We start from the raw sequence: 12,083 nt of genomic DNA, 5'->3' as shown, positions 1-12,083 counted from the left end.
TTTTTTCGACATTTTTTAATTTCATCGATATTAATTTGTGCAAATTTTGCTATAATTAGATAGTCAAAGTCATAATGAATCCATTGATGTATATTACTCCTGGATAAAATTCATATAGGAATTTAATTTCTGACTTATACCAAGTGTGAACCAACCGGCATTTTTTTACACGGTGGCTTATGGAGAAATCAACGACTGCTTGTGTTTTTTCGACTTTTTTTAATTCCATCGGTATTAATTTGTGCAAATTTTGCTTGAAATAGATATTCAAAGCCATAATGAATCCATTAATGTATGTTACTCCGAGATAATATTCATATATGGACTCAATTTCAGACTTATTACCGGCCTACCTTATTTTAGCTGGTTCAGTGTGTGTCTAGCCGACGAACGGAGCCGAGTCGGGACTGTCGGGAGTGGGGAGCGCTGAGCGCGAGTCTCTGCGTATGCGTCATCGCTAGTCGCCGCACACTAGTCTCCGGAGAACTGGACAAAACAGCCTCGAAAAGTGACTTCATCGGCGATCCAGTACTTTGCGACTCTATTGTACTCTATGGTTGGCTCTCTGAAGTATCTACGAAAATCACCGATCGTCCGCGGTCCGCGAAGAATCCTGTAGACGAAATAAAAGACGGCTCTTGTTATGTGTTCTGTGAAATAAATATCCTGCCAATACTATGGCAATATTTTAACATCAAGTCTATGGCAACATCATGATCACGATAACCGCTGAACAAGCTTGGAGCAATATTATTAACATAACGTTGTCACAATATTGAATATCCAAGTTTGTCTCGGAAGTAAAATAATGTCCCACCAATATTGTGGCAATATTGTCAGGATAGGCTTGGAGCAGTCTTACAAACCTAACCTTGGCACAATCTTTGGGCTCAAGCTTGTCCCAGAGGTAAAATAAATGTCCTGCTAACATTGTGGGAACATTAGCAAGATAAGCTTGGCAACTCTATTCAAATGTGAAAAAATGTCATACTAAGCTTGTACCAAGGTCAAATTTCCGATTGGGCATGTTCGCTTGTCCACTGACCCTTCGTCACACGCGCATAGAATAATAAAGCTAACGCCAATAGAAGGGACACTCGCGTAAGCGGCCGTTGTGACTCTCGCCTGCTGTGTCCAGGTTTGGTTAGGTCCCGTTGCCCTATACTTTTCTGAACCCGCCAGCTCTTTGCAAGGTTGTCAAATGTAATAGTAGGGCCCAGCTAATTGCAGGGTTGCCAAATGTAATCAGTGGTGCCAAAGAAGAGTCTAATGTCTTATAAGTGTAAAAGTCACTGCCACAGAGTAATAGGGTCATTCCTGTCAAATCATTTAACTAGTAGTTGACTGTCTGTTAAGGTCCAACTAGAGGTTGGTGTGTCTTGTCAGTTTACAACTACTGGTTGAGAGGCTGTTAACGGGCTGATTTTCAACTGGTGCTTTTTCTGCCTGTTAGGTTTCAACTAGGACTTCAGACAAAACATTCGTTCCGGTTCTTCGCGTTTCACTAGTTCACGAAGAGCCTGATTCAACTCCCTGGGCTCGGGTTGTGGACCCCGCGCCCGCACCCTCCTTTTTGCAAGGGTTGTTCTGTCCAGGTTCTGTCGTCTCTTTCAACTGCTAATTGAATTTTCGGCAAGGGTTCCCAGACATTAGATACGACCTGATGTAGGATATGAGGGAACAAATCATGTTAATGCACTATTTGGCAAGTAGTCTTTGTTCAGTAACTAGAGGTTGAAAATCAGTGACAAGACTCTCCTTCAGGTAGAACTGGAAGTTACCTTTAACTGGTAGTTCGTTAAGAGAGTTTTATAAGTATCAAAATTAATGTAACGAAAACGATTTCCACAGCCTCGGCGTGCTCATGCTGGCCAGATGACTGATAAAATCACGTGTGATCAGCTACAGTTAGAGTGTTACAGTTGGCTATTGCCGCCATTTTCATTTCTGAATGTAAACAATACCCGCCAGCTCCAGCTCAAGAGCTCCAGGTCCCTGTTCTTCTTCTTCGTCACGAAATCTGCGAGAGTGTCCTTTCTATAGGCGTAGCCTTATTATTCTATGACACGCGGCTCTCGCGAAACGCACTGGCACCGCGCTCATGCCGTCGTGTCGCCGCGCAGCGCCAACCCGGGATCGCCCACAGCCTCGGCTGCCACCGCCTCCCGATGCTTTGCAGAATACTGCCGTGCCAAGGAAGAACGCCGTATGAACATTCAAGAGTTGCCAAATTTCCTTCGATAAAATGTTTAGTTTTGGGAAATTTTCGAATATTTTCCCTTCAAATTTTCAGAATCTTTAGGTAAAATTGTGAACCACATTATCTGAAAAATTGGGAGGAAAATATTCATACATTTACCAGGAAATTCGCATTTTATGAGAGGAAATTTGGCAACGCCTGAAGGTTTATACGGCGTTTTTCCTTAGCACGGCAGAATAGTCCTCGGGAGCTCTGCCGTGCCAAGGAAGAACGCCGTATGAACAGTCGAGAGTTGCCAAATCTCCCCGAATAAAACATGTATTTTTGAAGAAAGTTGTGTATATTTTTCCTTGAAATTTTCAAATATTTTAGATGAAACTGCGAACAAAATTGTCTGAAAAATTTGTGGAAAAATATTCAGAATTTTTCTAGGAAACTCGGTTTTTATTGAAAGAAATGTGGCAACGCTTGAAGGTTCATACGGCGTTTTTCCTTAGCACGGCAGAATAGTCCTCGGGAGCTCTGCCGTGCCAAGGAGGAACGCCGTAAGAACATTCGAGAGTTGCCAAATTTTCTCCGATAAAATGTTTATTTTTGACGAAAATTGTCGATATTTTTCCTTGAAATTTCAGACTCTTCAGATCAAATTACAAGCAAAATTCCTGAGAAATTGGAAGAAAAATATACACGAATTTTTTTTTAAAATTGGTGATTTATCGAAGGAAATTTGGCAACGCCTGAATATTCATACGGCGTTCTTCCTTAGCACGGCAGAATAGTCCTCGGGAGCTGGTCTTCGAGCTGCCAATCCGCGAGCTGTGTCCTTGAGAGCTGGTCTCGTGGAATCGGTCTAGAGAGCGCCAACTTGTCAACCATGGTGGGGGTGTTCTACCGTGCCGAAAAAAAAGAAAAAAAAACGCGGCGCGGACACTCGCCAGTTGCCAAAATTCCTCTCTTAAAATTCATAAAATACAATTGTTTCCAAAGAAAAAAATTAAATAATATGTAGATATGTAAACCAACATGGATCGATTTTATATACGTAAATGAAATAAATGTGACCAATGTTCGATAAATATTTCTTCGAACCCGAGTAAAAAATATCCTAGATCCGAAATATTGGTGTCTAAAGACTTCATTATCCAAGTCCAAGGGAATGAGGACAACGAATTTCTGAGCCCTCGATATATCGATGGCCAAAGTGCGAAACCGCGTATCTCCATTGCAGAGTCCCAAAATGTCCTATGTTTCATTTTTCGAAGGGAAATAAGCCAATTTTATGGCTTGAAATTTATTCAGAATATTCTACTGACAGAAGAAAAATCAAGAAAGATTCCATGAAATTACGTTGATTCGTTTACCAAAGGAAAAATGAAGTATGACAGGAAGTCTGCAACGCCGCAAGGGAGGTACGTGGTTTCATACCTTGGTCGTCGATACTGAAAATCGATCGAGGTAGCTGATAAATCGACTTCGGTATTCTATTTTTCAGTAACATGTTTATTTTTTTAAAAACAAAACCGATGTAGACGTACGTCCGTAGTTCAGACGTCGAAGAAGAAGAGGATAATAAGTATGGTGGATTTTTCCTTAAAAATCTCAAAAAAATTATACATGAATTTTTCCTTAAAAATTTCAAAAAAATTATACCTGAATTTTTCATTCTATCTATATGAAAAACTTGCAGAATGAAAACCTCGAGAAACAATGTTTATAACTTTTCTTAAAAATGAATTTGTGACCCAGGGGAAATTTGGCAACCATGAATTGCTTATTTGGCGCTCTTCCTCAGCACGGTGGAGTTGGAGGACCGTCAGGCAACGCCGCAACGCGCCATCAAGGGTCAGTAACCCTCCTTCCCCTTTGCCATAAGAAATTCGCAAAGGCTCCTTCGCGAAAAGGCGGCACCCGAGTCTCTTTGTCCTTTGTTCAACGCTGGTATATCTCTCCTGCTTTTCGGGTCTCTCGAGATGGATACAGGTATCTCTGACAGGAAGCGGGTGAACAATTTTCGAAAATTTGGGGAAAATCTGAAGAAAATTTTCGAAAATTTTTAGGAGATTTTAGGGAAATTTTTGGGAGATTTCAGAAACATTTTTTATTTTTATAAGAGCATTTTTTTTTTAAATTCTGAAGACTTATTGATAGTAAAAGTTGTAATAATTTCAGGGCTAAAAATTGTATTATTGGGGTAAATCTTTGGCATAATTGATACTACACCCTCCCTTTTGAGGTCAACTACAGGACTAACAAAAAATGGACACCCTTAAAACTGTTTTTTTTTTTTTTTTTTTTTTTTTTTCTTTCTTTCTTTCCCCTGCACAAACGAAATATGTAAAAGGAAACACTTTTAGACACATTGTTGAACAAAAGTGAAAAATAATACTTAAAATCTTGAAGGTGTTCCTGATGGGACAAAAAAAAATATGCACTTTTTTTTACACTCATAAACTTTTTCAAAGGCCCCTGCTGAGGGGACCATGCCCCTACTTTTACATTTTCAAATTGTTCAGGGGATATTTTGGGAGGGTAAAGAAACATCGCACAGATTTAGTGCAATAACGATGACCAGTCATCCCCCTAAAAGGAATATATGACGGGAAATCTGCAACGTCGCAAACCGAAGTCCGTGGTTTGGAGGTTTCGAAATCTTGCCTTTGAGGAACGCCGGAAAAAGAGCGGATCAAGAGGAATCAGATCTGAGGAACTAGACCAAGAGCCAGCACCGAATTATCTAACCGGAGAGTATAAGAATTTTCACATACATTCTTAGAGCGGGACACTCGAGTGTAGCAAGGATCGGGCAGTCTGGCTGGTCATAGCCGCTGGGTTCAAAATTTGAGACCCATCAAATTTCCGAAAAATTGCGTAAAATTTAACCGGAAAGTATTATAGTTGGTTTTAGTCTCATATTGTAGGGGTGACTTCCCTGATTATATATTACCTTGCCAGACCGTCGAACTCCGCTGGGAAAGGGTTGCCAGACCGCCCGAAAGTTCCGAAAAATTGCGCAAATTTTAACCGGAAAGTATTATAGTTGATTTTAGTCTCATTTTGTAGGGGTGACTTCCCTGAGTAGATATTACCTTGCCAGACCGTCGAACTCCGCTGGGAAAGGGTTGCCAGACCGCCCGAAAGTTGCTTAAATCGACCTTTTCTGCCTCATGTGAATGCACAATAGTCCATAGCCAACCTATCCCAAAATAGGGGTTTACCTTCCACATTCTGGAAAAAAATCTCAAGCATATGTATCCTATGTGTTTTTTAGCGCCAAGTTCGAATCTGAACTTTGCTACCTTCAATTTTTGCCGCTAAAGCCGCCATCTTGAAGAGACGTTGCCAAATCTCATTTTTGTCCAAGAATCGGTAAGAACTCGTTCCCTGTGCGTCGGACGACAAATAAAGTTCTGCAAAGCGAAAGTACGTTAAATTTTGATTTTGAAACATGCATCAAAGTTTTGATACAATGCATGTACCGTCCACCAGAGCGCGCTGAAAACCGCGGGAAATTTGACAAAATTGTCATTTTTGTCGCTTTTCCTGAACACCTTTTTTTCTGGGCGATTTTTCGGCGAAAATGGTCGTGGAAAAGTGAAGTCAGCAAAAAATGCTACAAGAAAGACTCTCCAATTTTTGGACTAATGACTGTTTTCACAGAAGTTAGGAGCGCTTGAAGTCGAAGACACCAACGGCCGAAATCGGCGTCAACGCTGGATCACGGTTCTGTCATATCATAAGGATTGCACTTAATATGGTTTCATGACGTATTATTTCAGCTTTGAGGCATTGAATCTCGCTGTGAACATTACAGTTAGAGGTTTCAATTCACCCAGTATGGCATCCCTTTCTAGATCCCTGCTCTGTCCCTATTCCCGCAGGTCTCGCAAAATTATGATGGGGCACTTTCCTTTCAGGGTCTAAATTTTTTCGAACCCGGGGGAAAAAGAGTTGAAGTCGCCTAACCATCATTTCAGCATTATTATTAAGCATGTTAAGTTTTAGTCAAATCAAATTTGGAAATATTTCCTTCATGGGAGTAGTATATCCGATCTTTACAAAAAAATTCAACACATGATCAGCTACGCACGCTTGAAGTTATCAGAATAATTGAACCTGGCACTCTTCTCAGCATGTTGGAAGCTGAATGAAATGATTAAAAACTCGGCATTTTGGCTTGAGCTCTCCAAGCTTGAGCTTCGGGTTCCAAAGCTGGCAGGGACGCAGAAATTTTTAAAATTGGAGTTGGTAGGGAGGAGTATGTCCCCGAAACAGGGTTATCATCGACGTCTTTAAAATCAATTTGTACGGCCTCTGAATCGTCGAATTCTGCTACTTCCTCTTTGAGTGAGAAATCCTCCTGCATGGATTTTTCCATACATTTCCGCACAAAACTGTGCACCCTTAAGTGGTACACGTGTGCAGCTTTTGCTCTGTAAGAGTATAAAAACTCCGAAGAAACTTCGCTGAATAATGATGGTATGAAGCCTGGTAAAAACGGCAATCCAAAATTTGACTCGTTGCCTTGCTCTACGGAGGAAGCCCAAAAACACTCTTTTAGGACGAACCCGCAAGTTTAGATTAAATATGTCTGCGTGCCAACAAATAATTACTTGTCGCCGATACTTAGTAGGGAAGAAGCCTAAACCGGAGGAGCTGATAAAAATATTTTCCTGCGAATCTCAAATGCTGCTGCCAAACAGATTATGTGACAGTTGACCGCTGGGTATAAGAAAACGACCTTATTCGGTGCACATATTTGCATTTATGAAACAAAGACATAAGTACACAGGCAGCCCAAAACAGAAATAGCATAAAGAAAACAAAGGACACGGCGGAAATAAGGCTATAATATACATAAAAATGCACGGGACGTTTCGGTGTCTCATGACACCATCATCAACCGCCAAAAAGTACAAAAATAAAAAAAAAGAAATTAAAATCAAAAGAAACCAGCACGGCGTTACATGGTGATGGTACTTGTCTCAGTATGTTGACCATCACCATGTGATGCCATGCTGGTTTCTTTTGATTTTATCTTTTTTTTCTTTTTGTACTTTTTAGCGATTGGTAATGGTGTCGTGAGACACAAAATCGCCCCGAGTATTTTACTGAATATTATCTTCGTATTTATGTTGCTGTGATTTCTGTGAAAGTGCCTTGAGGGAGGATTCCTCCCAAGAAAAAGAGGTAAAAAGCATTGACGCCTGAAATATTCGAAAACCTCGATTAAAATTGGTTCGACTAACAATTTACATTCCTAATAATGATGCTGAAATGATGGTTAGGCGACTTCAACTCTTTTTCCCCCGGGTTCGAAAAAATTTAGACCCTGAAAGGAAAGTGCCCCATCATAATTTTGCGAGACCTGCGGGAATAGGGACAGAGCAGGGATCTAGAAAGGGATGCCATACTGGGTGAATTGAAACCTCTAACTGTAATGTTCACAGCGAGATTCAATGCCTCAAAGCTGAAATAATACGTCATGAAACCATATTAAGTGCAATCCTTATGATATGACAGAACCGTGATCCAGCGTTGACGCCGATTTCGGCCGTTGGTGTCTTCGACTTCAAGCGCTCCTAACTTCTGTGAAAACAGTCATTAGTCCAAAAATTGGAGAGTCTTTCTTGTAGCATTTTTTGCTGACTTCACTTTTCCACGACCATTTTCGCCGAAAAATCGCCCAGAAAAAAAGGTGTTCAGGAAAAGCGACAAAAATGACAATTTTGTCAAATTTCCCGCGGTTTTCAGCGCGCTCTGGTGGACGGTACATGCATTGTATCAAAACTTTGATGCATGTTTCAAAATCAAAATTTAACGTACTTTCGCTTTGCAGAACTTTATTTGTCGTCCGACGCACAGGGAACGAGTTCTTACCGATTCTTGGACAAAAATGAGATTTGGCAACGTCTCTTCAAGATGGCGGCTTTAGCGGCAAAAATTGAAGGTAGCAAAGTTCAGATTCGAACTTGGCGCTAAAAAACACATAGGATACATATGCTTGAGATTTTTTTCCAGAATGTGGAAGGTAAACCCCTATTTTGGGATAGGTTGGCTATGGACTATTGTGCATTCACATGAGGCAGAAAAGGTCGATTTAAGCAACTTTCGGGCGGTCTGGCAACCCTTTCCCAGCGGAGTTCGACGGTCTGGCAAGGTAATATCTACTCAGGGAAGTCACCCCTACAAAATGAGACTAAAATCAACTATAATACTTTCCGGTTAAAATTTGCGCAATTTTTCGGAACTTTCGGGCGGTCTGGCAACCCTTTCCCAGCGGAGTTCGACGGTCTGGCAAGGTAATATATAATCAGGGAAGTCACCCCTACAATATGAGACTAAAACCAACTATAATACTTTCCGGTTAAATTTTACGCAATTTTTCGGAAATTTGATGGGTCTCAAATTTTGAACCCAGCGGCTATGACCAGCCAGACTGCCCGATCCTTGCTACACTCGAGTGTCCCGCTCTAAGAATGTATGTGAAAATTCTTATACTCTCCGGTTAGATAATTCGGTGCTGGCTCTTGGACTAAACGAGTCATTTGCGTAAATCCGACTCCGACGCACAGTGAAACGAGTCTTTGAAAGAAATCGGACTTGAAATTCTTCACTATAGTCGTAAAATTTTACGTTTATCTTGTCACAATGTTAATTTTTAGTAGTGCTACTCATAGACAATTTTACGAGAAAGCCAATGAAACTACTTTTATAACATCAAAATTTCATATTCATGGAAATATACGCTTTTAAAGTTTTTAATTCATGTCTAACCCTTCCCATTAACTCGATCCTCTGTGCGACGCTGAAATCCTGTGCAAAAATGTTTTCCCCTCCTCGCGCAGTCGGACGCAGCTCCCAGTAATCAAGGACGATGCATCTTACGTAACACCTAACGGCGGAACGGCAACATTGTCTCCCTGTTGCCTCGCTCATCATATTTTATGCCTTTCCTTACATAAAAGGAAAAAAATTCGTGGTTTTTTTTTTTAACGAGAGTCGAAATCACGGCACTAGAACCCGGCAGGAGGTCGTAGGACAAAACTTGGTACTTATATACAGACGAGGAATTAAAGTCAACGCGAGGAAATCTTGCGTAGATACCTGAGGGTGCGCTGATGCTCAGCTACGCTGGTAAAAAAAAGCTATATTCTGTTTCCATTTGACGATTTGCACAAGGGCTAATTTTCTCACAATAGGGTCTATTATCCGCGATTCGGTATACCTGTGGTTAACACGGAGTTTTATTCGATCAACAATTCATTAAAATGAGGATTTTATTGCATATGTGCGAGAGGGTTTTAAAATTTCTGAAGGTGCCAGTCCATAAATAACATTTTATATCCAACAAAATTTCAAGCGAAACATTTGCAGTAGATCATGAAAGAAATCAGTAAATGAAGTGTCGTCGCCCGTCTGAAGTAAGGGCGTACCTCAATTTCCATGACATGAGCCCCGTTTATATATGGACGTATTTCTGATAAACGGAACTATGTGCATTAGGATATGAGCCCTGAGACCCATAAGAATATACGCATAACATATTTCTACGCATAACGTATTTCTGATAAACGGAACTATGTGCATTAGGATATGAGCCCTGAGACCCATAAGAATATACGCATAACATATTTCTACGCATAACGTATTTCTGATAAACGGAACTATGTGCATTAGGATATGAGCCCTGAGACCCATAAGAATATACGCGCGCATAACAGGGCTCACATCATAATACACATAGTTCCGTTTTGCAGAAATACGTCCAAATGAATCCATGCTTTCTGGGGTTCATGTGGAAATCGAGAGTCGCCCTTACGTCAGAGCACCGACGATTTTTTTTTATATTTTACGGGCCTGTCACGAAATAAGCGAGTGCTTGGTAGTGCGCCGATTCCGTTCATTGAAATTGAACGTACGAAAACACGTACCTTAATTCCATGGTTTCAAAATTTGCGTTGTAGCTAATTCTTATTTTTAATGGAAACAAATACATTTTTTGGTCGAAATTTCACAGATTTTCTGTATAAGACGAGGAAAAGTCAGGAAAAATTCCATGAAGTAAGATTTGCCAGTCTTTCTTTAAAAAAAGGTAAAATGCAACAATAAATCTACATAGCATAATCATTTCAAGTTGCTTATTTTTTTTTTTACTTACACCTCTAAAGTAGTAGTCCAGTACCACATGTGCATCCGTGTGCAGCTTCGTGGGTAAAATTGTTGTGGTATGTCATTCTCTTCTTTAGGATGTCTAGAATCAGAATTTCGATGGTGTCAAGTTCAAAAATTGAACCGACGCCCAGAATTCAAGATGGCGTCCAAGATGGCCGCCGCCATGGTGAAAGTTTTAAATTTTGCGGATAGCGTCGAGTCAGATGTCGATTCCTATGTAAAATGACACGAGGAATCCGAATATCACATTTAAAAACACCCCCGACCCAAAGGAGGGCTCCAAATCCAAGATGGCGGCCAAAAATACCACTCAGGGGTACTAATTTGCCTATACGGGTCCAAGTGCATAGTGATGTATCAATTATTAGGTTTTCGGGGTCGTAGAGTCCGAAAATGAGGTCCATTTTTCGCTGCGGCCCTCCAGAGACCCTAAAATCAAATATGGCGCCCAAAATGGCTACCGGTTTTACGGCTGAAACACCAATTTAGCGCAGCTATGATAAGCAATACGTTCAAAATTTAGTTTTGTGGGACAAGGAGTTCGAATAGGAGATCAAATGTTTATTCCTACAAAAGATTAAGCCTCCGAATCGAAAATGGCTACCGACATGGTTGCCAGTTAGAGGCGCAGGCCGGTAAATGACTATTGATATTAAGGGGATTTGCCAAAGGAGCTAGGGGTTTCGATAAGGGCCGTTTTTTCGGCCCATACCCTGAAATTCTTCAATTTTACGATTTTTTTGCTTCTTGGGAGTCTAAATTTTACGGATTGTGTCATGCTTTTGTCATTTTCGGCCTATTTAGGGGTCTAATGCTGGCCTAAACATGAGTCTGAAGGCTAATTTTTGCGGAAAATTCGGGTTTCTTGGCATTCGACGCGCTGCGCCCGCTGTTTCATAACGATCAAATATCATCGGAGGAGTAAATTTTCCTTCAAGTATGTTCATTAAGGGTGTAAGATATAGTCACTCAGGCTAACTTTCGTCGATGGCAACCCTTGTGCTCAGTATTCGAAACTCACAGGCGCCAACGCGCCAAATGCGCCTAAAACATAGGTCATTGCTTCTAAAAAAGAAGGCTCTGCGCCAACGTGGCCCTTAAAAATTGCCCCTTTAAAATCTGAATTTTCATATTAGGTGATCATTCGAAATTTTCAGCATTACAATTAGTGAGAGATTTTTCTATTCTTCACGATTTCATCCGTAGTGCTTTTGTCTTCACCAAGTCACAGCTACCTACTAGTTCTGTTACAAAAACATCTAAATTTGTGTCTAATTTTTCACTAAATATGCCGTAATATACAGGCAAAAAGTCAATCTGGCCCCTAAAAAATCTTCAATGGCGCCTAAAATTCAGGCTTGATGCGCCCCATCAGTGGCGTGCGGTCCGGATAAGCAAGGCAAGCACTGCTTGCCCAAAGATTTCAAAAGAAAGAAGAAAATTACACCTATTAAATGTTTTACATTTTAGCAAATATAATTTATAAAATGTGTTCAGTAAGTAAATTGCATTAAAAACAGAAAGAGAGGGAGACAGAAATACGTATAGAGCCACCAAAGTAGGAAAGCGGCAGAGCGGATGGAGGTGGCGCCTGGCGCAGCGCGCTGCGCGGCCTGAACACGGGCCAACTCATGCGCTGGAGAATCGCTTGCGATCAGCTGAGCGGAGAGCCACTGCTCGGCGGCGGAATCAAGGCGGGCGGGGAGAGCGG

General features: G+C 41.0%; 2 protein-coding genes across 2 annotated transcripts in view; both read right to left on the bottom strand.

The window, feature by feature from the left end:
• Window positions 1–1,045, bottom strand: part of LOC109034408 (potassium channel subfamily K member 1) — a 128,119-nt gene extending 127,074 nt beyond the window's left edge. The window contains exon 1 of the mRNA XM_072299420.1: window positions 1,027–1,045. The gene's annotated coding sequence lies outside the window, so the exon portion shown is untranslated. The remainder of the gene's footprint in view (window positions 1–1,026) is intronic.
• Window positions 325–12,083, bottom strand: part of LOC109034403 (carbohydrate sulfotransferase 5) — a 26,898-nt gene continuing 15,139 nt past the window's right edge. Inside the window, exon 7 of the mRNA XM_072299419.1 lies at window positions 325–613. Within this exon, the coding sequence (XP_072155520.1) occupies window positions 472–613 (142 nt within the window). The 3' untranslated portion in view covers window positions 325–471. The remainder of the gene's footprint in view (window positions 614–12,083) is intronic.

This window comes from Bemisia tabaci, chromosome 4 (genome assembly GCF_918797505.1).
Source record: "Bemisia tabaci chromosome 4, PGI_BMITA_v3".
Classification (NCBI taxonomy): Eukaryota; Metazoa; Arthropoda; class Insecta; order Hemiptera; family Aleyrodidae; genus Bemisia; species Bemisia tabaci.
This window is presented reverse-complemented; position numbering and strand designations above follow the sequence as displayed.